Below are 27,792 nucleotides of genomic sequence, written 5' to 3'. Positions count from 1 at the left end.
GTAGATCTTTCACTGCAATTCCAGCAGCCATTTACAGTAATGCCACCTGCTTATGATACACAGGATTGAATGCAACCTCCCGTGCACACATTCTCAAGCACAAGACGTTACAAGTAAAATTCATAATTTAATTTAAAGGGATTGCAAAACGAACAGGGCACAGCATATTGGGAATAAATTGAAGAACGGTCAAAATGACAGTTTAATAGAGCCATAGTTTTTCTGTGATAATCTGACCAATACGCTCGAGCCCTGACTCCGTAACCGTCACTACCTGTGTGGTTGGGGGCTAGAGTGGGGCAAGAAAATTGGGAGCCTTCAAGACAATAGAACAGGCGACCTGTTTGTCTGTTTGTTTTTGCATATTTTTCTCCCTCCGCCAGTGATACCGCAGCTGGCTGCAGGAGCCGACCGGGCGGGGGAGTGACGGGGAAGGCCACACGTCCCCATGGATCAAAAGGGCCGCCACTGACCTCTGCGCTTACTGTCCGGCCCGAGGATTCCACTGGGTCCTAGCACCGCCCGATACTCCGCGCCTCAGTGAAACAACCCCTCGCTTAGCTGAACCGTTTCACAGCGTGCAGTTACAACTGGGATATAAAACAATTTCGGACTCGCCCTATTCCCCTCGTGCAGGTTCAGTAAAATCAATCCGACCCTCCAGAGCTCTAGCACCATCTGAACAATCAGATTCATCAACAAAGATTATACCCTTTTACAAAGATAACATAAGCAGATGAATTAACCGCATGCATTGAATTCGCAGGGTCCTTTCGGTGGCACGTCTGCTGAAATAAACTTTAAACCAGAATGAATGAACACCGAGCCACATGAGTAAAGCAGACCTAAATGGATTGAACGTATCAAATGAATTTGGCCCCGGGCTACGGAGATGGCTCGGACGAGGGTTACGTGCAGCCCAGGACTTCCTTATCGGAGATCTTTCAGCTCAGGGTGGCTGTGAAGGGCAGTTTGACGAGGACACGCCAAGGCACCAAACATCACACTGGCCACACTTAACTCCAGCGGCCCCGCCATCAAATTACACGAAAACAAAACCCGGAATACCAAACAGGAAACTCAGAGCCCTACTGCACAGTTCATCTATTCAATTCTAACAAAATCCAAGTAAAGATAGCAATTACACACTGTAAAGGGGGAAAACTGGCGTGATAATGCACCAAAACAAAATCACTGCTGGCGAACGTTTCTTTTAAAATAAATGAAATTATAGAAAATTAGGATTAAATGACCAGTTTTCAACAATATTCCACTTTCGGCAAGATTGTAACTACAAATGGTTTACGATACAGGACGGATCCAGCCATCATCTCACTGCCGAACTCAAATCTATCAAATGATAAGGACTTGGCCCATTGCACAATCTCTTTTCTTTAGTTCAATTAAGTTAATTAGACGATTACAGGGAAATCCCACTCCACAAGGAACTCATTGCATGCTTACGTGTTAAAATCATCGTTTCCAGCTTTCACATCAAGGTACAGTTAATGCAGCTGTATAACTCCTGAGACCCGGGAAGGCTGACAGGATTGTCGATTTCTACCAATATCCGATGGAAATACAACTGGCTACCCAAAATTGGATGAAAAGTCCTTGAAACTGTCAATAGTTCTGATATTTCAGAATTTCTTAAAGATTTCCAGTTATCGTGGAATGATACAGTTCCATATCCTCAGTCCCAGTATTCGCCGTTGTGTGTACGGGGGAATGTCTGAGATGGTTAAATAAAGCTCCGCGCAAATCGCAGTCTATTCGTACAGAGCCTCCGAAGCAATCATATCGCCTCTGATCTCATCTCCGCTGCTCCACTCTCAGCGCACTGCTGGTTCTCAGCACAGTAGTAACTCCTTCAGGGTTCCGCAACCAACTCCCTTCTCCACTTAAACACACACACACACTCACACATAAACACACACTCACACATACACACTCACATACACACACACACACACACACACACTCACACATAAACACACACTCACACATACACACTCACATACACACACACACAAACACACACACACACTCACACATAAACACACACACACACACTCATACATAAACACACACTCACACATACACACTCACATACACACACACACAAACACACACACACACTCACACATAAACACACACACACACTTACACACATAAACACACACTCACACATACACACTCACATACACACACACACAAACACGCACACACACTCACACATAAACACACACACACACTCACACATAAACACACACTCACACATACACACTCACATACACACACACACAAACACGCACACACACTCACACACACACTCACACATAAACACACGTAAACACACACACACATAAACACACACTCACACATACACACTCACATACACACACACACAAACACGCACACACACTCACACACACACTCACACATAAACACACGTAAACACACACACACACATAAACACACACTCACACATACACACACACACACACACACACACACACACACACACACATTCCAACCACTCAATGCCTGGTTCCCCAAACCGTAGGGTGCACCATTCAGTCATCATGAAGTTTATTAATGCAAGTATTAGTATCCAAAACAGACAAAAGATGTTTCAAGACTGAAATATCTCCTGTTTCTTGTGCCACAGATGTGGACTGTCCTGCTGAGTAATTCCAGCATTTTTCTATTTTTGTTTTAGATTTCCAAGAGCTGCAGGAATATTGATTTTCAGTATTATCGTCTTTGAAAAACATGGGCACGTAATTTACCTCTAGGTCTGATCCAACATGGCTTTAGCAAAACTGGTTCTTTATTTTAGAAGTCATAATGTAAGGGTTCAAAACATCAGAGTTGCCTTACCTAATTTTATCATTGTGGTTTATCAATGAGTTGAGGGAGTGCTGGATTGGGAGATTATCTTCAGGAAGAATTGTTACACTGAAGTCCCTCCACTCTTTCAGATAAGCATAAAAGAACTTGAAATGCTATTCAAAGAAAAGGGACTCTAGGGTCTCGGCCCAAAACTTCGACTGTATCTCTTCCTAGAGATGCTGCCTGGCCTGCTGCGTTCACCAGCAACTTCTATGTGTGTTACTAATTAGTGGATCATGTTTATCCTATAACCAATTATTGGGCCTTTCATTTCATTTCAGGGTGGAGGAGCAACACTTTATATTCAGTCTGGGTACCTACCTTCCAACCTGATGGTATGAATATCAACTTCTCCGCCCAGTGAACTAAATTCCCCCTCCTCTTCCTCTATTCCCCACTCTGACCTTTTACTTCTTCTCACCTGCCCATTACTTTCACGATCCCCTCCTCATTCCCTTTTTCCTATTGTCCACTTTCCTCTCCTAACAGATTCTTTTTTCTCCAGCCCTTGACCTTTCCCACCACCTGGCTTCACCTATCACCTTCCAGTCAGCCTCTTTCCCCTCCTCACAGCTCTCAGTCATTCCTGAAAAAGATCTCGGCCTGAAATGTCGACTGTTTACTCTTTTCCTTAGATGTGGCCTGATCTGCCGAGTTCCTCCAGCAGTTGTGTGTGTTGCTTTGGATTTCCAACATCTGCAGATTTTCTCATGCTTTTCATTTTATTTGGCTGGTGTGGCCTTAATGGGTGCAAATGTTATACTTATACTTTATACTTTATACTTCATTCTCGCCAAACAATTGATACTAGAACGTACAATCATCACAGCGATATTTGTTTCTGCGCTTCCCTCTCCCTGGATTACAAATATTAAATATTAAAAATAGTAAAAATTAGTAAATATTAAAAATTTAAATTATCAATCATAAATAGAAAAAAGAAAAATGGAAAGTAAGGTAGTGCAAAAAAACCGAGAGGCAGGTCCGGATATTTGGGGGGTACGGCCCAGATCCGGGTCAGGATCCGTTCAGCAGTCTTACCACAGTTGGAAAGAAGCTGTTCCCAGATCTGGCCGTATGAGTCTTCAAGCTCCTGAGCCTTCTCCCGGAGGGAAGAGGGACGAAAAATGAGTTGGCTGGGTGGGTCGTGTCCTTGATTATCCTGGCAGCACTGCTCCGACAGCGTGCGGTGTAAAGTGAGTCCAAAGACGGAATGTTGTGTCCCACATTGTAATAGTAACTGTATTTCATTAGCCATATAAATCTCAGAAGCTACATGAAGGAAAGCCAATAATGGAAGAAAGCAGAGAAGAAAAATCCGGATGTCAACAAAGCAAACCTCTGTACGTTGCTGGTGAAATGGAATAAAAGCAAGCTACATGTCATAGCAAGTAGCACAAAGGTCCCGAACTGTAAGGAATGTCAGCAGGAAGTGATTAACACAGTGAAGTCAAGCATTTGGATATTCTGGATATCCTCAAATCTTTTGGACCATCCATATGAACAAAGGTGTTTAACTCTTCAGAAACGTGCTCTATTGTAAATGTGTGATTGTCTGGAAACATTTGTCTAAACCAAAAATATTGAAGAAAGTGGTAACTATTGAAATGATATCTACAGATTAGCTTTTTTATCGCATGAACAGCGAAAACAGTAAAGTGCATTTTTTGCAGCAATGACCAATACAGTACAGAGATGTGTTAGGAGTAGCCTGCAAGTGTCACCGTGCTTCTGGCGCCAACGTAGCATGCCTGCTACTTCCTGACCATACACCTTTGAAACGTGGGAGGAAACCAGAACACCCACAGGAAACCCATGTGGTCACAGGGACAAAGTACAAACTTCTAACAGACAGCGGTGGGAATTGAACCCTGACTGCTGGTTGCTATGCTAACGTACTGCCAAATTCACTGCTGTTATCTTTGTGCTTAAAGAGTACATCTGATGTAGTTTGAGGTGTAAGATTTTATCAAGAGGTCTCTTCTGTACATCTACTTATGTTTTATCATACCTGCTGCATCTACAGTTCTGGTCACCATGTGGCTCAGTTAACATTACAACAATCTTTTTAACGAACACTATGAGCACAGTCCAGAAGATTGCACAGTACTTCAAGACCAATGAGATTCTTTTCTTGAAGCATTCTCAGTTGTGTGGACAATTCTGGCAGCAAATTTCAGTTCATACTGGGAACATCCATTTAAGCTTCTTTTAGCCCACAATGGCAAGCAGCAACTCTGTGCTGAAGTGCACAGGACACATGAGTAACAGCATAGGAAAGCCAAGTGCACTATTTGTGTCTTTTGTACAGGAGAGGGTTAAGAGCTGGAAGGTATGGATGGAAAGACTGGATTGTGCTTTCTTAAAAGTCACACCCAGTGCACCAAAGGGAGATTAGGAGGTAGAGATAGAGAATGAAACATTAAACCTCTCTTTTACTACTCCTGCCTAAAATAATTACACACAAGTGTTCTTATACACTGATGATTGTCTATCATAGAAAGAAATTGGCCTGCTCAACCAAGAGAACCTGACCAGATTAGTGATTGTTTACGGAACAAGCGAATAATTGGTAGATAGTACCTCTCCATCCCTGCTTTCTGTCATGGGTCAATGTCAAATTGTGACAGATAATCCATTCTCTTCTTGACCTTAGACTCAGATAAAAGGACAGAGTGTAATGTATCCATGCAACAATTCAAGAAGGTGGCTTTTCACTTATTTCTGAAGAACAATTGGAGGGGGACAATAAATTCTAGCCCTGCTGACAACCCCTACAGCTAGTAAGTGAATATAATGAATCTTGGTGATACTCTGCTAGGTCAGTAGATGAAAAGAGCCTACAAGGGACAGTAGGCTGCTTGTTATTGGGCTAGAGATGGCAAATGTGAAGTTATTCATTTTGGTAAGGATAGGAAAACAACATATTATTAAAAGTTGAGAAGAGTAAATGTTGCTATATGTATGCATGTGTAGGGTGAAATGGACTGAGAAATGAAATGTAGAGTTTAGGCCAGTTTAGCACCTCCACTATCCAGGCATGCCCTCTTCTTGCTGCTGCCTTCAGGAAGAAGGTACAGGAGCCTCAGGACCCACACCACTAGGTTCAGGAACAGTTAGTACCCCGCAACCAGAGGGGATAACTTCACTCAACATAACTCTCCACAACACTGAACTGTTCTCACAACCTATGGACACACTCTCAATGACTCTTCATCTCATGTTCTTGATATTCATTGTTTGTTTATTTATTTATGTACTTAACATTTTCTTTTTGTATTTGCAGAGCATGTTGTCTTTCGCACATTGATTGTTTTTCTGTCTTGTTGCATGCAATTTTTTCATTGATTCTATTGTGGTATCATTGTATTTACTGTGAATGCCCACAAGAAAATGGATCTCTGAGTAACGTATGGTGACATATATTTACTTTGATAATAAATTTACTTTGAACTCTGAACTTAAACACTGGAGATGCAGGTGCAGCAATGTGATTGATGGTTGGAAATTGGGGCCAAGAAGGCAGAATATGTGGTGTTTCGTGCTGCAGGAGATGGGAAGGTAAATCAAGTTGGTGAGAGTTACTAGGGTTGTAGGTCAATCTCATGAGAAAGTGATGGCAGAGGGCCTGGAGGAGAGGTTATCAGTAATCAATTTAAGGGGACTAGCACTATTATTGGATCTGCCCTTCTAGCTTATGGAAAAACTGCTTCACAAGCATAATGGAAACAGGCTGCAGATTGTTGAGGCTTTTACATTATGAGTACTCCAGGAAGCATGAAGCACAGAATCAAGTATCGCTGTAATGATTGTATGTTCTAGTATCAATTGTTTGGCGACAATAAAGTATAAAGCATAAAGTATAAAGTATGAAAAAAATTCCAGAAGACAGTTTCTGTTTGTGCATTTCATGTGACTAGAAGCCACTGTAAAGATTCTGGGTCCTTCATGAGTTACACAGCAGATGCACTGAAGGAAGCAAGAATAAAACTTGCTGTAAGTTCCCACTTTTTTCTTTAGCATTTTGTTTTTCAATAGAAATTGGATTATTTTTATTAAAAGCAAACTGAATTTTGGAGACGATGGATTAAAGATTCACTAAAATAATTTCTGTGAGGGGAGGTTGTTTTGAGGAGAGATTGAATAACACTTATGACTCAAAGAAATAAACCAATCAGTGGTGATTTCAATATAAATGTAAGATACTGAATGGAATTGACAAAAGAGATATGAAAAAGTAGGGCAGTTGTTTCCTCAAACTGAAGTTGATCTGATCTGGAGTTGATTATTTCGGAATGTGATAAGGATAAGTGTCTTCACTGAAACTTTTAAATCTCCTACCTTATGGAGTTGTGGATATTACATAATTAAATCAGATTTACAGAATCACATTTTTATCACTGACGTGTCATGACATTTGTTGTTTTGTGACTGCAGAACAGTGCAAGACATGAACAATACTACAAGTTACAATGAAAAATGAAATAAATTGCAAAAGAGGAAAGTGAGGAAGTGTTCATGGGATCATAAACCACTCAGAAATCTGATGGCAGAGGAAAGAAGCTGTTCTTAAAACATCGAGTGTGTTTCATCAGGCTCCTGTACCTCCTTCCTGATGGTACTGATGAGAAGAGGGCATGCTCTGGATGGTGAGGATCCTTCGTGATGGGCGGCATCTTCTTGAGGCACTCCTTTTGAAGGTGCCCTCGATGGTGGGGAGGCTTGTGCCTGTGATGGAGCTGGCTGAGTCTACAACCCACTGAAGACTCTTTCCATCCTGTGCAATGGAACCTCCATTCCAGGTGCCGATACAGCCAGTCAGAATGGTCTCTAAGGTCCATCTGTAGAAATTTGCCAGAGTTGCTGTTGACATATTAATCTCCTCAAAGTACTCATGAATAAGGCCACTGATATGCTTTCTTTGTGAATACGTTGGAACTAGGATCGATCCTCTGATATGTTGAGTATAATCAAGACTGGGTTTTGATATATTTTGGATAGTACTGGAATTGGTCCAGGAGTTCAGACAAGGAAATGGGCATGAACTATCGTATCAACCATCACCTTATTGATGGAAGGTAGAGCCTGAGGGTTTGAATGGATTACACCTGCTCTTATTTCTGTAAGAGTTGGGCCGTGGGAGCAGCGTGCAGTTAGGTTACTGAAGTATTAATCCAGAGCTCCAGGTGATTGATCTGAAACTACAAAATCAAATACCAGCAGAACAAAATAAATTTGAAATAATAAGGCTGCATTTTTGGAAGCAAAGAGATAGTTGATGATTCAGGCTGAGCCTTGTATGAGTGCTGAGGTGTGGTCTTGACCTTCAATGTCAAAAATCCCTTTGCCTCCAGAGATATTGCACAATCCACTGAGTTCCGTTGCTCCCAATTACAGCAATGGTAGTCTCTTTATCTCCTTGTTTGCTTTGATCTAAATGGGACTACAGCTCCTCAGCAATGTAATTGGCTCCTAGCCTACCCTCTGAAATTGATCAGCTTTCTATTATTCAAGGCCAATTAGTGAGGACCAATGCAGTGAATGTAAGGAAAGCATGCACGTTTCTGTATTTCTTTCATATATTTTGGCTGAATAAAATTTATTTTAAAAATAAAATGAGGTGAAGTAAATATTGGCTTTGCTGTAGACTTCAGAAATCTATCCAAGAAAATAGTCGCTTAAAACTATTAAACATTTGTCAGTATTAGGCATAGCTACAGAGTCCTATAACTTGCAAAGGAGATGTGCTTAGGACCAATATTATCCTTTCTCTTAATGGTAATTGTACGTGGTTATGGTAGAAAAACATTTGACTTAATTTTGTGCAGTTCTTCCCATGGATAGAGAAGCTCTCAACTGAAACTACTAAGTGATGCCCATCAAAATGCATAAAGTTTATTTCAACAAGTATTGGGAAAGTAACGTCAATTGTTTGGATGGATTTGTTGACTTACGCCCATTATAAAATAAAGTTTCTTTCTATCTGTATAATCAAATCTCAAAGTAAAAGTATAAGAAGCAGTTTAAATAAAAGTAGCAGTTTATAAAAATTACAATTTTATTTTAATATTTGTGATTAATTCTGTAACTTTATTCTGAATTATGCAAGTAAGTACAAAAATGATAATTAAATAATTTTCACCTGATAATTCAAAATCTGTTATGAACTAAATATAAGCTTAGTTCTTTGATCTGTCCAGGTATTATATTCAGAGTGACTAGACGGAACTTAATATTGATGCATTTACACTCAGAGCAGTCCATATTTAGTTCACTAACTGGAGAGTATTGAATTACTAGACTGACATAAAAATTGGTCTTTCATTTCTGATAGTAAAAGGAAAAAGGAGGCTTGCTGCAATGTTTCAGATGAAAAGCTGAAGACCTGTCAATGCAGGAATCACTAACTTCTGGAATATATTGCAAATGTAAAAAACATTTAGGGTTCAAAATACTGAATTCAAAAAATCCCCCAGTAGATATGTTACCAGATATAGGCTTAAAGCAGGTTGTTGGCTGTAATACTTTTGTCTATTTGACTTTTGGAGCCCAGGCATAATGCAATATTTAGCTAAAATGGTTAGATTTTGTTTGTCAAGTAAGAGGTTTACATCTTGCAGCTAGTTTAATTTGCCTGGTAGGTAAAGCATTGCATTCTGATCAGGGCAAGTTTCACTTCCTAGTTGAAATTGTATTTCCTCAGCTTGCAAATGTTTCACATGTTTTGATGTTATGATATAATATTGGATGAACATAGAGGCCAATTTATTAAATCAGTCAGTCACTTACTTCTTTTTTGTTAATAGTTCTCAGAAAGATTGACAATTTAAGAGGATAATTGTGACAGTGACTGTCTCGAGCTGAAAGGTCTGGCAGTTGGTGTAAAAAGCTCACTCACAACTCTTGGAATGTAGAGAGGTTTCCCAGAGGCAGTAAACAAAATGCAGATACTGAGCAGGAAGAAGCAAAGGAAAAAGTGTGGTGGGAGGGCGTGACACCGTGATGAAAGAAAGGAATCTGAAAGATGCCTTTGAACATGTGGGTGGAGATAGCGAGATGGAGGCAAGTTCCAGTCAGTGGAGGTCACACTTTTTAAAACAATGGCTGCTGATGGAGAATCTGAAGATCTAAGAACCAAAGAGAAGGCTGGCAGAGGGCATGGTTTGGCGGTGTGCATCAACAGATCACTAATGTGGAGACCATGAAAGGATTTGACTCCCAATTATCAACAAAATGTAAAGTTCCATGTATAACCTCCAATTCAATAGACAATAGGTGCAGGAGTAGGCCATTCGGCCCTTTAAGCCAGCACCACCATTCACTGTGATCATGGCTGATCATCCACAATCAGTATCCAGTTCCTGCCTTATCCTCATAACCTTTAATTCCGCTATCTTTAAGAGCTCTATCCATCTCTTTCTTGAAAGCATCCAGAGACTTGGCCTCTACAGCCTTCTGGGGCAGAGCATTCCATACATCCAACACTGTCTGGGTGAAAAAGTTTTTCCTCAACTCCCTTCTAAATGGCCTACCCCTTATTCTTAAACTGTGGCCTCTGGTTCTGGACTCACCCATCAGCAGGAACATGCTTCCTGCCTGCGGCGTGTCCAATCCCATAATAATCTTATATGTTTCAATAAGATCCCCTCTCAGCCTTCTAAATTCCAGAGTATACAAGCCCAGTCATTCCAATCTTTCGACATATGACAGTCCCGCCATCCTGGGAATTAACCTTGTGAACCTACGCTGCACCCCCTCAAAAGCAAGAACGTCCTTCCTCAAATTTGGAGACCAAAACTGCACACAGTACTCCAGGTGTGGTCTCACCAGGGCCCTGTACAGCTGCAGAAGGACCTCTTTGCTCTTGTACTCAATTCCTCTTGTTATGAAGGCCAGCATGCTATTAGCTTTCTTCACTGCCTGCTGTACTTGCATGCTTGCTTTCAGTGACTGATGTACAAGAACACCTAGATCTCGTTGTACTTCCCCTTTTCCTAACTTGACTCCATTTAGATAATAATTTGCCTTCCTGTTCTTACCACCAAAGTGGATAACCTCACACTTATCCACATTAAACTGCATCTGCCATGCATCTGCACACTCACCCAGCCTGTCCAAGTCACCCTGCATTCTCATAACATCCTCCTCACATTTCACACTGCCACCCAGCTTTGTGTCATTGGCAAATTTGCTAATGTTACTTCTAATTCCCTCATCTAAATCATTAATATATATTGTAAACAGCTGCGGTCCCAGCACTGAACCCTGCGGTACCCCACTGGTCACCGCCTGCCATTCCGAAAGAGACCCGTTAATCGCTACTCTTTGTTTTCTGTCAGCCAGCCAATTTTCAATCCTTGTCAGTACTCTGCCCCCAATACCATGTGCCCTAATTTTGCCCACTAATCTCCTATGTGGGACTTTATCAAAGGCCTTCTGAAAGTCCAGGTACACTACATCCACTGGCTCTCCCTTGTCCATTTTCATAGTTACATCCTCAAAAAATTCCAGAAGATTAGTCAAGCACGATTTCCCCTTCGTAAATTCATGCTGACTCGGACCAATCCTGTTACTGCTATCTAGATGTGTCGTAATTTCATCTTTTATAATTGACTCCAGCATCTTTCCCACCACCAACGTCAGGCTAACTGGTCTATAATTCCCTGTTTTCTCTCTTGCTCCCTTCTTGAAGAGAGGGACAACATTAGCCACCCTCCAATCCACAGGAACTGATCCTAAGTCTATAGAACATTGGAAAATGATTACCAATGCATCCACGATTTCTAAAGCCACCTCCTCAAGTACCCTGGGATGCAGACCATCAGGTCCCAGGGACTTATCAGCCTTCATACCCAACGGTTTATCCAACACCATTTCCTGCCTAATATAAATTTCCTTCAGTTCATCCATTACCCTAGGTCCTTTGGCCACTATTATATCTGGGAGATTGTTTGTGTCTTCCCTAGTGAAGACAGATCCAAAGCACTTGTTCAACTCGTCTGCCATTTCCTTGCTCCCCACAATAAATTCATCCGTTTCTGTCTTCAAGGGCCTAATTTTGGTCTTAACTATTTTTTTCCTTTTCACATACCTAAAGAAGCTTTTACTATCCTCCTTTATATTCTTGGCTAGTTTACTTTCGTACCTCATTTTTTCTCCGCGTATTGCCGTTTTAGTTACCTTCTTCAAGCATGGAAACTGAAAATGTATCAAATAAGTAAAATATAAACTTTGCTTAAGCTGTTGCTACAAGAGTAACTTATCCCCTCCTTAAAATGCTGATGCTGGATGCCTCTCTCTTTAAATGTACCCTGATATTAAGTCACTTCTGTTTACAAGTGTCGGTGTCAATGTCAGGAAGTTTTACTAAGTAGCAAGTACAAATTTTGGACCACGTGTTGGAATTTTCAAATCCCTTACTGACTGTGAACTAGGCCTTCATCTTCTGGACAAAATAAAATTTGTTTTTAACTTTATTTCTTTTCCCAAAATTATTTATCAATCTTTGATACCAATTACAGACATACTAAGCAGGTATCCATTTCTTGGAATTTAATCTCATGCTTGTCATGATATAGTTTGGTAACAGGTTGAATATCCTTGAATCAAAATGCTTGAAGCTGGAAGTGTTTTGGATTTTGGAATATATAATTTGATAGACTGGGGTCACCATCCTTTTGAACTCTGAATTTATGTGTTACCAGTAAGCAGTCTTTGTCTTATATTTGTTCATCTTGTACTTAACAGTAAAAAATTATTACGTGTGATTAATATGATGAAATATAATGTGAGCAGGGTACAAAAGCAACATCAGGTGAACACCTGAATCAGCTGTTGAACAACAACGAACAATGGCAGGCTTTCAGTGTCCACCTACAATGCTGTTTTTTGGTTAAAAGTTTACAGATTTTATTTTTTTAAAGTTTTATGTAAGGTAAATGTGTAAGGTAAAGTATGACTGTGTGATAAGCACAGATCCAATGCCAATTTCAAGTTTGCTGATGAGGCCACTGTTGTGGGCTGAATCAAAGGTGGCGATGTAACGGCGTACAGGAGGGAGATTGAAAATCTGTCTGAGTGGCATCTTAACAACAACCTCTTACTTAATGTCATGTCACCAAGACCAAGAAACTGATTATAGACTTCAGAAAAGGGAAACCAGAGGTCTATGAGCCAGTCTTCACTGGAGGATCAAAGTTGGAGAGAGTTAACAACTTTAAATTCCTAGGTGTCACCATTTCAGAGGATCTGTCCATTGCGTGGAAAGCATGGCAATGCCTCTACTTCCTTAGGAGTCTACAGAGATTCGACATGACATCTAAAACTTTGACAAACTTCTATAGCTGTATAGTGGAGAGTGTATTGACTGGTTGCATCTCAGCTTGGTATGGAAATACCAATGCCTTTGAATGGAAAATCCTACAAAAGATAGGATTTGGCCAGTACACCACTGGTAAAGGCCTCCCTGATATAGATTTGCTGAGTATGCCTGCAAGAAAATGAATGTCAGAGTTGTATATGGTGACATATATGTATGTTGATAGTAAAATTTACTTTGACCTTTGAACTTTTGAACTTTGAGATGTTAAAAACTATCAGCATTGTAGACCTGTATCGGTGTTAGATTTTCATCAACGACGATCTTGGCAAACGCATCATTGAATTTCTCTGCTGCTTCCTGATCAGCAGGTGCTTTATCTTTAACATTTTTGAAACCTTTAAGAACTTAATGCCGTGCCTTTTCTTAAATCTCTGCAACCAGCCTGCTGAATATACAAAATTATTTTCAGTTCACGGTTCCTGTGATGTGCTGAGACCTGTGTATTGCCTAGGAACCTTCCCTTTGCCTTGCAAAATTTTCCATTTGTGAAGTCATGCCAATTCAAAAAAAAAATTTTGGATTTCGGAGGTTTTCAGATTTTGGTTTTTTGGATAAGGTCACTCAACCTGTAGTAGGTTGCGATGTTTAAACTGAAGATGCACTGCCCTGGGGCAGCAAACATCACACACTTCCTCACTGAAGGAGAAGTGACTGCCAAAGGCTGAACAATCAATTTTCATAGATTGTCAGCTCTCTTTACAATGCCATTTCAGCACAGTCGAGGTGCGTTTATTCAAACTGAATCGGATCTCCTGAGTGTTTGCATAGTAACATTTTTACAAGTGCTTCTGCATTGAGGTCTTCCTGCAAGCATCACAGAGCAGCACTGCAGACTGGCTTTCAATTACAGCTGCTAAGTTCATTCCCCTTGGCCTGATGTTGGAATTCCATACTGTACTTCTGTTTAATGATCTGATAAACCAGCTAGATTAAAAAGTGTGAATATGAGGAGCTCTGGTGTACATGCTACAGCTCTTGATTCAAACATATATTGTTTCAATATGGCTATAAAATTGTCTGAAATTTCAAATCAGACCCAGAGCTGTTCTGATCTTATCCAGAACAGTGGCATGACTTTTGCAGTTAGGCTCAGTATATCTGCCCTAGGAAAAGGACAAAAGTCAGTCATGACTTCTTTTGAATGATATCCTATCTGGGTTTCAGGTTTTGAAAGTTTGCACGTGTGACCATAAAATATAAATTTACAACGTGATCCACACAATAGGGAGCCCCACCCGCAGTGAGGAACGATTCAGATCGCAGTGTACTCCATGCGTTTTCCAGTTGTCTAATTTAATTGTTGGAAAATGGTGGAAATGATCTAAGCTCCTGCCAGGAGTACAACGATGGAAAAAATATTCTGAATGAGGTGAGAATCAGTCTTTATAATGCTGACTCTCATTGTTGAATAATCTCAGAAACCACGTTGATGCATAGTGACTGGCTAGCTGGATAGAACACAAAGGAGAATGCATTCCCTCAGGGACTATATAAAATTTCTGATAGGTGTGCATATTGCAGTTCACGGTTGATGATTGATTTGAGTGTTCTATTCAGTTTAATATCCACTTCCTGATTTGAAGCCAACTGAATTTTTTTTGACTGCAAAGTGAGCTATTGCACTGTAGGTACTTTTGAATTCAGATTTGCTTTTCAGTTTGTTCTACATAGAAATCTTCGCCATAGTATATCAGGGCTACAGACATTACACAGATGCCATGGCTGTCCTCCCTACACACAGCGTTTATATGCCTAAAGCAGCAGCAGATGACATAGGATTCAAACAATCTCAGTTTAACAAGGCCTCTGTGGGATAGATTCCTTTAGGGACTCTGTGTTCGAGATCCATCTGAAAACTGATAAAGAGAGCCCAAATTGTCAGCTGCACATAGTAGTGGTCACAGCTGCTTTACGGTTGTTGTGGCCTGCAGGGGTCACAGCAAGGGCTTGCTTTAATCAGCCTTTCAAATCTGCTGCCTTCAACTTTGTTTCATGAAAAATAAACAGTGGCAAAGCTAAGGCATCTTTAGGACACCATGGCATTTTAATTAATATTTGTAATGTATGTTTACATGAGTGCAGTGCATAAATGCTTGACTTTACATTGACATTATCACTTTCACAACTTTTTTAGGGGTTAATTCCTTTAAAAAACAAAAGCTTTCTGGCATTAGATTTTGTTGCAGTTTAAGGATTTTAGATATGCCTTTTGTTGGTAAAGATTTGAAGTTATATATATATATATGTTTATATATATATATGGTTTTAAACAGTAATCTCTTTAAATAGATATCAGTAAGTTCAACTGTTCAAAGTTCAAAGTAAATGTATTATCAAAGTACATACATGTCACCATATACAAACCTGCGATTTATTTTCTTGCAGGCTTTCACAGTAAACACAAGATGCACGATAGAATTAATGAAGACCACCATCACCCCCCTCCTGTCCCCCCAATAGGATGGGCAACAACTAATATGCAAAAGACAACAAACTGTGCAAATACATACTGAGAAAATAATACATAAGGAATAAACATAAAAAAAAGCTGAAAGTGAGCCCATAGGTTGTGGGAACAGTTCCATGATAGGACGAATGATAGGTCTGACTGAAGAGCCCGATAGTTGTGGGATAATAACTGTTCCTGAACCTAGGGGCACGAGTCCTGAGGCTCCTGTATCTTCATCTTGATGGCAGCAGTGAGGAGACAGCATGACCTGGAATATTGAGGTCCTTGATGATGGATGCTGCTTTCCTGCATCCAGTGCTCTGTTCAATGATGAGGGGGAGGGCTTTACCCATGATTGACTGGGCTGTATCCACTACTTTTTGTAGAATTTTCCATTCAAGGGCATTGGTGTTTTCATAATGGGCCATGATGCAAGCAGTCAATATATATGCCACCACACATCTACAGATGTATTTCAAAGCTTTAGATGGCATGTCGAATCTTCACAAACTTCTAAGAAAGTAGAGGCACTGCCGTGCTTTCTTCATAATTGCCATTACAAAACAACATTGCAGTGCATCTATTCTCTTTCTATTACCCCTTAGTCCCACTATGAACAACCCTAATCTCAATAGTTGAAAAAATAATGAGAGAGAATGAGGGACTACATGCCTCTGAGCTACCTCTATCACTGTGAAAAATCATGTAACAGGCATGCAGAAGCAGCCCTTCTTCTGAATGATGGAATGACTGCAGCCCAAGGCTGCAACCTTCCTAGTGATAAAAGCATGTTCATTATCACAGCCATATCACTTTATGAAATTTTAGGCATTGAACAATGTTCTCAAACCAAAAATTAATATCTTCATACATGAGTCACCTGAAACCAGGTATCTTTCCATGCACTGATTTCCCAATTGTTGTGTTTCCTGGTCAAACACTTGAAGCGTTTACAAACAGGTTAATTCCAAATAAAAAAATCCAAGTACCTACTGGGATTTGACATGCAATGAAAGCCAGTTGGAAAGCAGGATGAGCATGTCATTAACCTTTCTATTATATTTATCTTGTGCATGTGCAAAAAGTTGAAACTCAATTTTGATTTCACTCTGGAAGCACAAAGCAAAGTTAGTTGTATGATAGGCAGCAATTTCCACATTGATTGCAGGCTGCTTCCTGCAGTTAGACTGGATAGTCCTTATCACCTGAGCTAAATACCCAAAAGCCATTGTGCGGCTTCCACTATAATAGATCACAGGACACTAGTGGTGACAGCAAGTCATCTTGCACCCGTGATTTGAGAAAGTATGCAAATAATGTTTGGCAGAGTATGCCTCTCAGCAGATTATATCACATCAGCACAATAGAACTTGTGACATGGAGGCAGTATGTTTGGGTCAAGAACCATGGGTGGGGGAAGGGAATTTGTTCTCAATAAACAAGCCAACATTTGTTTTCAGCAATAAAAGACATATATTCTTCTAAATTTATAGGGAACCTAGCCCTTTAGTGCCTGTCTATTTCAGCTTTGTGAAAAAGTATTTGACAAATTCATTTCAGTTTGTTTGAAAATGTGCAGTTTACTGATGTAGACCAGTTGAACGTTTCACTGCATTGATTGCAAGTAAGCACCACAAGCACAAACTGCTTTTCAGTTTTTTCCCCCAAACAAACTGGTGTCCCATTAATGCAATATTGTGCCATTTCACAGAATTCTTTTATTATCAATTTGCTCTTCATGTGAAAGAGAAATCAGCATGTATTGACTGATGGGGCACAAATCCAATTGTGAGAAAGAGTCTAAGGTGGGTCTGAGGTCAGCAGTGAAATCAAGCTGAGCCAATGTGCTCACAATGCCCGGTGAAATTCACACACATCTCACTCACATGGCCTGGTGGTACACCTGCACAGATGGTTGTTGTAGAGCCTGTTTATTGGGTGGGGGGGGTGCTGAAGAAAGTGGCAATAGTAGTTCAGATGAGATAGGAAGGGTTGAAGCAAGTCAGCTAGAAGTTGCTTTGGGGTCCTGGGGAAGTATGAGTTCCTGGCAATATGCTGACAGAGAACTTTACTGTCAGGATGTTGGGTGGGGCTCTCGATAGTCCACATATTTCCAGATGAGACTTGGATAGAGTTGAACTGTACAACAGCCATAGGAATAACTTCTTGCTGATAATGACTATGACTCCAGGCAACTATTAAAAGGCCTATTTGAATGTTGAAGCAGGTTGGCAAATGAATACACATGGTCGCCACATACCTCCACTCAGATAACCAATCATGGGAGTACCAGATAAATATCACTCACACGTCACGATCTACATGGAATGGAAATCATTTCTGTGCAATCCATATTTATTTGAAGGGAGAACTGCTTCTTACTTCTTTTAAGACATGGTAGAGGATTGATATTCATTGCAACATTTCTCCAATATTTATTACAACACATGAAGTAATTTGATGATAAACTGTTACTGTATTTACAAATTTGTGTGCTAACTACAATTCTGCATTTGTCTACCACCATTTTATAACACTTGTTGTCAACATAATCTATTGGCAATGGATTTCTTCTTGCGGCAGAAATCTCTCAACACGCACGTACCTGAACAGACATGCATCATGCATGGCTTAACCCTCAAGCTTGTTTGGACTTGATGTGCATTTCGGAATGCTTCCTGTCATTATCAGTGCTAATTGAGCAAGGACTTTGAAGAAAACTGAGCGTTTGAACAAATATGTTACATACACAATTCACCCACATCCAAGTGATGGCACCTGCCAGGTTACATCATCATCAGAGTATGGGACACAGTGACGTGCTGCTGGACTGACCTCTGCTCAGTCAGCCCCTTGTTCCCCACCCGAGGTACCTCCATTTTCAAGAATACTTTTGAGGCATTGAGGTGGGGAGCTGTTTGTAGCATGGATGTCTTTCCATATTGTGAGTATCGGCATCTCATCACATGCTCCACAGGTCTAGGAACCATCAGTGGACCAGAGCCAGAATTATAACAATGGTAAGTGTGCTCATAGGCATCAAGTTTGGCTGCTTGACGACAAGGCGGTAACTGACCCCTCTTACACAAGGCATGCAAAAGCGAGACCAGAAACATCTTTTAAAAACAGTACTAGAAGTACAGAAACAGTTGCATTGGCAAATCTTTCAAGAATAAGTTTCATACTAGATGAAAGGATCTGGATTTGCTGCTATTTTGAACAGTAACTTTCTGATATTATTGTCCAATCGTAAGGAAAGGGAGGAGAGGAGAGAGAGAAAACAGCTCGACCTCCAGGGAAAAGACAGGACATTGTGCCTCTTGTTTTTAGTTCCAGGATGAAAATAACTGTCTCCAGACATGATGACCACTTCTTTTTATCTTTGTTTTTCTGACTGGTGTTTTCAGACTCATTTACTATGGTGCCTTCAATGTACATTAAAGATAAATCAACTTGGCTTGAAATCAATAGGCACCTTCCGGCTTATTCTCAAATTGGGATGTTAATTTAAGGATATCTGTATTGTTAGGGTACTGTGGATATTTTTATTGTTATTTCCGATGAATTTATATTATTCTCTTCTAAAATATTCAAAAGGAGTTGCAAAATTCGTAATTTAATTTAAACAAGTATGATTCTACTGTAATTAAACGTTACACAATTTCAGGTTCAGTACAAATTACGCAATTTGCGTCCTTTACTCCTGCAGTCAGTGTTTAAAAGATCACATACTTTGTCCGTAGCTGTAGTTCAGATACCAAATACAACTTGCACAACGAGTTTGATTTGTGTAACCTCACAATCCTAATATTTGAAATGTTTCACAACCACTAAATGTTAGGAGATACCTCTTTGTAAATAGCTTCTGCAATTTGTACATCCTTTGAACTTTGAACTTCAAACACTCTCAAAATCAGACTGCTATGAGAAAACACCAAGTAAATTACCGAGAAATGATACTGAAAAGCTCAGATAATCTACTACCTTATAGTTCAGAAATACTAATGGTTTGATATCTGGTTTACTGAGTGCTGTTCCCTTCACGCTTACTAGGGTCCAGGGTGACTGCTTTGTCAAGCACCTGTGCTCTGGTTGCTATGGCCATCCTGAGCTCCTGGTTGCAAGCCAGTTCAACTCCCTTCCCCATCTCCTCAATGACCTGCTTGCCCTCGGCCTTCACTACTGCCCTGCCCCACCACCCACCCCTAAACCTTGGTCCCTGTTACTCCATTTCTTTCCCTTCCCCAGCTTGGTTCCAAATACCTATCACCCACACGCTCACCCAGTCAGTCCCCTGTCACCTCCTCTACCCCCCACTCTTCCCCTGCATCCCTCACTTATTTTGTTGCAAGCATCGTCTTCTTTTCTTTTCAGATTTCATAACCTGTAGTCCTTTGTTGTCTCCACCCAGTCATGTCTCGGTATCTGTTGCTATCTCCACACCTCCCTCCTCCCCTCTCCACTATAGCCATTAAATTCACCCCTCCTCACCTGGATCCACATATCACCTGCTAGGTCCTGCCTCATGTCTTTTATAACGGCTGGCTTTGCAACCTCAATCGTGATGCAGGACCTTGACCCAAAATATCTGCTATCCCGTTCCCTTTATATGTGCTGCCTGACCTAATGGGTTCCTTCAGCAGCTTTGCTCCTTTTAGTCTCACAGGACTGCATTTTAAGTACTTCTTCGCAAGTCTTTGGGGCCTTGTTCCTTGCATTCCCCTTTAAAGTCACCAGTTACCGTTTTTCCACACTCACTTTTAATTCACTGTGAACGTATTTCCTGCACTTGTTTTAAATAAACTTTTCTCTCAAGCTCCACTTAGACTTACCGGGTATAGTGTATTCAATATTTCTGTAATATTTGACTAATATTGTAAATTTATTGTTAGATTAAGCATACTTTGTTGTTTACATAATTCATTATAGGTTACATATAAAGATATGTGAACGGCGTACGTCATTATGTCACCGCAACATATGTGAGTGCCGGATCAAAAGAAAAGGAAAGAAAAACTAAGAATGCAAATATCCCAGCTCCTGTGTTTTTCTTTCGATTAATTAATGGAGTGACAAAACATTATAATGGGTGCACTCGAAAATTTAGTAAAAAAAACTCAAGTATATTTCACTAATCATTCAGGAGAATCTAGATTCACTCGTATTCCTGCTGACTTTCAGTGAAAACTTTGCAGATGTTGAAGTAACAAAGTAGGTGTTTTGAAAGTTATGAATGGAAGAGGATGGTTGGGAATGAGAGCCACAGCGTTAAAATTAACTGCAAGAGATTTAGAACAAGGGCACTGCTTATAAAATAAAAACTGAAGATGTTGGAAAAACCTCATTAGGCCAGGCAGTAGTTCAAAGTTCAGAGTAAATTTGAGCAGAAAAACTATCTCAAGTGCGAAGTGGAAATTCCAGATCAAACTTGAATCACTGAGGATGCTTGATAGCTGTGGCGGGAGTTGAATACTATCACCTCTTACAAAATGAAACCAAGCAACATAGGTGACAAAAAGGCTTCGCTCCCAGATGAGCTCAATGCCTTCTGAGTCCCGATGAATGGTTTCGGCCTGAAATGTCGACTGTTTACTCTTTTCCATAGATACTGCCTGGCCTGCTGAGTTCCTCCAGCACTCCGTGTGTGTTGCTTGAATTTCCAGCATCTGCAGATTTTTTTCTCCTGTTTGTGAATACCTTCTGTGCTCGGTTTGAACATCAAACCATGGAGGAACCTGAACAAACTCCCACAGTCTCTGATGACTCTGTGGTTTCAGTCTTTGAGGCCGACGTGAGGGCACACTTCAGGAGGGTGAACCCACGGAAAGCATGCAGCCCGGTCAGGATACCTGGCTGAGTACTAAAGACCTGTGCTGATCAACTGGATGAAATGTTCACCAATGTCTTTAACCTCTTGCTTCAACAGTCTGAGGTACCCACCTGCTTCAAGCAAGCTTCAATTATACCAGTGCTCAGGACAAACGTATTAACCTGTCTCAATGGCTATCATCCAGTAGCACTTACATCCACAGTGATGAAGTGCTTTGAGAGGTTGGTGATGAAACTTTTCAATTCTTGTCTGAGAAGCCACTTAGAGCCACTCCAATTTGCCTACAATCACAACAGGTTCACAGCAGCTGCCACTTCATTGGCTCTTCATTGAAACATCTGGACAGTAAAGATTCATACATCAGGATGCTCCTTATAGATTACAGTTTGGCATTCAATACTACCATACAGTCAAAACTAACCAATAAACTTCAAGACCTTGGACTCACTTCCTTACTTGCAGACCAGGTCAGTTTGGATTGGCAACAACATCTCCTCCACAATCTCCATCTGTACAGGGGTACCTCAATGCTGCGTGCTTAGACTTCTGCTCTACTCACTTTATACTTATGACTGTGAGGCCAAGCACAGCATATATTTGAGTTTGCTGACGAGATCACTATCATTGGCCAAATCAAAAGTGGCAACATATCAGCAAATAGGAGGGAGTTTGAAAATCTGGCTGAATGTTACCACAACTAAAACCTCTCACTCAATGTCAATAAGCTGGTATTGATTTCAGGAGGAGAAAGCAGGAGATCTATGAGCCAGTCCTCATTGAGGGATCAGAGGTGATGAGGGTTGGCAACTTTAAATTCCTCTGTGTTGTCATTTCAGAGGATTTGTCCTGGGCCCAGCTCATAAGTGCCATTCTGAAGAAAGCACAGCAGGACCTCTACTTCCAAAGAAGTTTGTGAAGATTTGGCATGACCTCTAAAACTTCTAAAGATGGATGGTAGAGAGTACATTGAATGTTAGCATCACAGTCTGGTATGGAAACACCAATGCCTTTGAATGGAAAATTCTACAAAAAGTAGTGTATATGGCCCAGTCCATCACAGGTAAAGCAATTCCCACTATAGGGTACATCTACATGGATTGTTGTTGCAGGAAAGCAGCATCCATCATCAGGACCCCCACCACCCAGGATGTGCTCGGTTCTCACTGCTACCATCTGGAAGAAGGTACAGGAGCCTCAGAACTCACATCACCAGATTCAGGAAAAGTTATTACCCCTCAATCATTGGGTTTTTGAACTAGAGGAATAACTGCACTCGACATCACTGCCCCATCACTGAACTGTTCCCACAGCCTCTGGACTTACAGTTAAGGACTCTTCATATCATGTTCTCTACATTTATTTCTTACTTATTTATCTTTTTTTCCTTTTATATTTGCACAGTTTTTTGTCTTTTGCACATTGGTTGTTTATCTGTCCTGTTGGGTCTTTCATTGATTTGATTGTGCTTCTTGAATTTACAGTGTATGCTCACAAGAAAACCAATCTTAGGGCTGTATATGGTGACATATGTATACTTTTAAAGAATGCAAAACAGAATAAACTCATTATTACACAATTCTAAGTCGTTTACTTCCATGGATTTCTGTAATGTCTTCACAAATATTTTAAAGCACAGTATATTTACATAAAAGAAGGAATGATTTATTTGCAAAGCAAATCACTTAACCTGTATACATACAGTTTTCAAATTCCTTCTGCAGACGGCTTGCCTCAGTCTGTGACATGGTTACTATTTTGTCAAGCAGACCCACCACAAAATTCTTGTTCTACAGTATGTTGTCATACACAAAAACACTTCAGTTTCTACAATCAGAAATTGTCTCATACTGAATTCTGTTAGATTTATGTTTTTTGGTATCATAGCTGAGATCTCATTAATTGACGCATGATGCAGTTCTCAATAAATTATCTAATCATTTTTTCCACCTCCATCACCTTTCTGATTGCTTATTCTGTTGTAAAGGATATGACTCACGCTGAAGTTATGTTTGCCACAGGCATGGTTGGCATGAGCATATTTCCCAGAGGACCATGGACACATAAGAGACAACAGATGCAGGAATCTGGAGCAACAAACAGTCACATCGGCGAGCTTAGTGGGGTGAATAGCATCAGTGGGAGGAAAATAATTGTCAACCAAAAAGCTATTGGAACCATTAGGGCAGTGTACTGTGCTGCATCTCTTCAACTGACCACCAGCTCATATAATGGAGAAGACCACCAAACTACTGGAGTATTGAATTAAACAGAAACAACTGAAAATTTCTATCATTTAGATTCACAGACATCTATATTCCATGAAGCATGCATTGCTCTCCAATAGCTGACCAGTAGATTTGCTGCTCCCATTGGGAGATCAGTCAGCAGGTAAATAATCAAAATGAGTTCTGGAAGACAATCTGAAAAACCCTGATCAAGGAAAAATCAAGAGCCTGTTGATAAAGCACATGTGCAGGATCAGCCGTTTAGAGTCATATACTGTGCATTCAAACCATATCACAATCAATCTATTCCTGGAAGCAAGCACAATATACTTGGGATATAGGCAGGAAATGAAGGATATACTTGGCAAGCCTGGCAGCAGCTGTGGAGAGAGAAATGGAATTCAGGTTGATCTCCTTTTAAAAGCGGGAGTGGGAGAGTGGATTGGATTCAAAGGGGTCGTGAAAGTAAAGGGGGAATGGAGAACAGCAAAAAGGAGGGAGCAAGGAGGTTAGAAGGTGTGTGTGGGTGCGTGTTGTTGAAGTGAATGTGTATGCAGCAACAGGTGCATCACCACACAAAAATTACATACTTCTTCCTTTTCAATCTGCCTTTGCAAGTTTTTATATTCACCTGGATCATACACAGGATTTCATAGATTGACAGCCGAATATTGTACTGATGTGCTCAGAAATCATTCCTTGTTAAATGAACACTTGCTTATCTCATTTAGTTATTTCTCCCAAAAACAGCTCAGTCCTCTTGAATTTGGCTGGGATGGACAGGGCTAGCAAACGTATACATTTAAAAATTAAGTGGATTTTATGACTATAAGGGAAGGCAATGCTTTACAAAAATGTCTGTTTTAAAATGATTAATTTTGATCCTGGCCATAAATACATGGGACACGTGTACACATGGTTTTGTCCATTATTTATGCTATTTTAAATGGCGACCAAAATTCTGCAAATATTTTGAAAGTGGGAAGATGCTAGAAGACATAAAGTAGTTAGTGTAATATGTCAAGTACATCTGTTGTGGTTAGCCAAAATTGTTTTACACCTGTAGCTCCAGTCAATGTTGAAGATTGCATAACTACTAACAACACATTATTTAGTTTTATTGTTTTGTTTCATATTGTTCCAAGTATCAGTACTTTTGCATGAAGAGTATTACTCAAATTACAAACGGAATGTTTTGATCTCCAGTATGCCTCATTTGCAGATTAATTTCTTTGCTAAAGTTACTGGGACCATAGTTGTGTTGTATATGTCAAATGGTCCCTTGAGCTTGGCATTTGCAATGTTTAATTGCAATGTTTTAAATGCAGAGAACCTGATTCAGTAAATCAATCATAAATATGCTAGCTTCAGTCCAACTGGAGATATTTTCTTGAATATGTTGATCACAAAATTTTGTTTTGGAATGGCTGCAATTCCAAGCCTCTATTTCACAGTTAGTAAGTATGTGTCAGCATGGGTTTTATTCAAGCAAGGCTACTTACTTTTGCACCATAAAACTCTTTTTACACCTTCGCAAAGAGCTTGCTGTCTCTGACAATGAGGTTCCCTATCAGCATTAGCTGGAGCATAGCTAAGAAATGAGTAGTACACTGCGTTACTAACAATGTAGGAATGCACAGTTGGCACGCCAGATTTTCATGGTATCTCTTAAAAGTGTTCATGCTGACAGTGAACTACCCCACATTTCAATGGATGTGCTGATGTAATTATGTTGCCTCACCTGAAGCTCGCCCTTGGATTCTCTCCAACACTTTTTTGCATGCGGTGCTGAGAGTGTGCCTCAACGTATCACTTCAGTGTGCACCTGAAGTGCTCAGGGAATTGACACAAAATGTTGGCAAGAGAAAGGAAAGACAGAAATGTGAGAAAGCCAGTAAAAGGCTTCATTCCAGCAACATACTGTGAGCCTCTTCAGCGAGCACATCTGGGGAACATTGAATAAATCTATGCAGAGCACTTATAAAGGAATTATTGCCATGGATAATTGAGAATTACCATTAGTTCTTAGCATTTTGTAGTGATCAAATTCTAATTAAAAGTTCAACATATGACCCTCACCAATTCTTACCGATCCACACTAAAAAGCATCCTATCCGGATGCATCACAGCTTGGTATGGTAACTGCTCCATCAATGATTGCAAGTAATTGCTGGAAAGTTATGAAAGCAGCCCAGTCCATCTCACAAACCAACATCCCCTCCATTGACTCCAACTACACTTCCCGCTGCCTCGGGAAAAATGCTAACATATCAAGGACTTCCCTCACCCTACTTATTCTCTCTACTCCTCTCTCCAATCAAGCAGAAGGTTCAAAAGCCCGGGAGCATGAACCACCGGACTCAAGGTCAGCTTCTATCCCATTGTTATTAGACTCTTGAATGGACCTCTGATACACTAAAGATGGCCTCCTGATCTACAATTCTTCATCGATGTGGCCCCTGCACTTTACCTGTTTATGTTCGCAGCACTTTCGTTGTAAATGCAACACTATATTCTGTATTCTGTTTTTCTTTTTACTACCTCAATGTATTTTTGGGTGGCATGATCTGTGTGGATAGCATACAAACAAAAGCTTTTCTCTATATCTTGCTGCACATGGATCAGAATCATGTTTGTTATTGAAATTTGTTAACTTAGCAGCAACAGTTCATTGCAATACATAATATAGAAGAAGAAAACAAATAATTAAAAAAAATAAGTAAATCAATTACAGTGTACATATATTGAATAGATTAAAAACTGTGCAAAAAATAGAAATCATATATATTAAAAAAGTGAGGTAGTGTTCACGGGTTCAACGACCATTTAGGGATCGGATGGTGGAGGGGAAGATGCTGTTCCTGAATCGCTGAATCGTTTAGGTTTCTGTATCTCCTACCTGATGGTAACAGCGAGAAAAGGGCATGCCTTGGCTGCTGGAAGTCTTTAATAATGTACATTGTCTTTCTGAGACACTGCTCCCTGAAGATGTCCTGGGTACTTTGTAGGCTGGTACCCAAGATGGAGCTGACTAGATTTACAACCCTCTGCAGCTTCTTTCGGTCCTGTGCAATAGCACCGCGCCCCCAGCCCCCCCCGCCCCCACCAGACAGAGATGCAGGCTATCAGAATGCTCTCCACGGTACTTCTATAAAAGTTTTTGAGTGTATTTGTTGACATACTAAATCTCTTCTAACTCCTAGTGAATTACAGTCGCTGCCTTGCCTTCTTTATAACTGCGTTGTTATGCTGGGACCAGGTTAGGTCCTCAGAGATCATGACACCGAGGAACTTGAAACTACTCACTCTCTCCACTTCTGATCCCTCTATGAGGATTGGTATGTGTTCCTTCATCTTACCCTTCTGGATGTCCACAATCAGTTCTTTTGTCTTACTGATGCTGAGTGCCAGGTTGTTGCTGCAGCATCACTCCACTAGTTGGTATATCTCGCTCCTGTACGCCCTCCTGTCACCACCTGAGATTCTACCAACAATGGTTGTATCATCAGCAAATTTATAGATGGTATTTGAGCCATGTCCAGCCACATAGTCACGGGTATAGAGAGAGTAGAGCAGTGGGCTAAGCACACACCCCTGAGGTGCACCAGTGTTGATCGTCAGGGAGGAGATGATATCACCAATCCGTAAAGACTGTGGTCTTTCAGTTAGGAAGTCGAGGATCCAATGGCAGAGGGAGGTACTGAGGCCCAGGTTCTGTAACTTCTCAATCAGGATTGTGGGAATGATGGTATTAAATGTTGAGCTATAGTCGATGAACAGCATCCTGTCATAGGTATTTGTGTTGTCCAGGTGGTCTAAGGCAACAAAGAACCAATACTATCTGGAACAGAAATAGTTCACTTGGCCCCTTGTACCTGCTCTGCCACTCAGTTATATCATGGATGATCTGACTGTAACACCAGTTATGTCTTCCATTTTACCAGTGGTAACTTTCAGTCCCTTTGCTAATAAATAATCTACCTCAGATTTTCAAAGTCTGGTTTCACGCCTT

The 27,792-nt window shown here is 40.5% G+C and overlaps 1 protein-coding gene across 5 annotated transcripts in view; it reads right to left on the bottom strand.

The window, feature by feature from the left end:
• dlc1 (DLC1 Rho GTPase activating protein) overlaps positions 1 to 27,792 on the bottom strand; it is a 528,943-nt gene that overhangs the window by 48,385 nt on the left and 452,766 nt on the right. The window contains exon 1 of one of the 5 annotated variants that reach the window (XM_063043065.1): positions 1,465 to 1,809. The exons of the other annotated variants lie outside the window; for them this stretch is intronic. Coding sequence (XP_062899135.1) covers positions 1,465 to 1,477 — 13 coding nt within the window. The 5' untranslated portion in view covers positions 1,478 to 1,809. Of the gene's footprint in view, positions 1 to 1,464; positions 1,810 to 27,792 lie in introns of those variants that run through there. 5 annotated transcript variants of the gene reach the window in all.

This window comes from Mobula hypostoma, chromosome 3 (assembly GCF_963921235.1).
Source record: "Mobula hypostoma chromosome 3, sMobHyp1.1, whole genome shotgun sequence".
Classification (NCBI taxonomy): domain Eukaryota; kingdom Metazoa; phylum Chordata; class Chondrichthyes; order Myliobatiformes; family Myliobatidae; genus Mobula; species Mobula hypostoma.
This window is presented reverse-complemented; position numbering and strand designations above follow the sequence as displayed.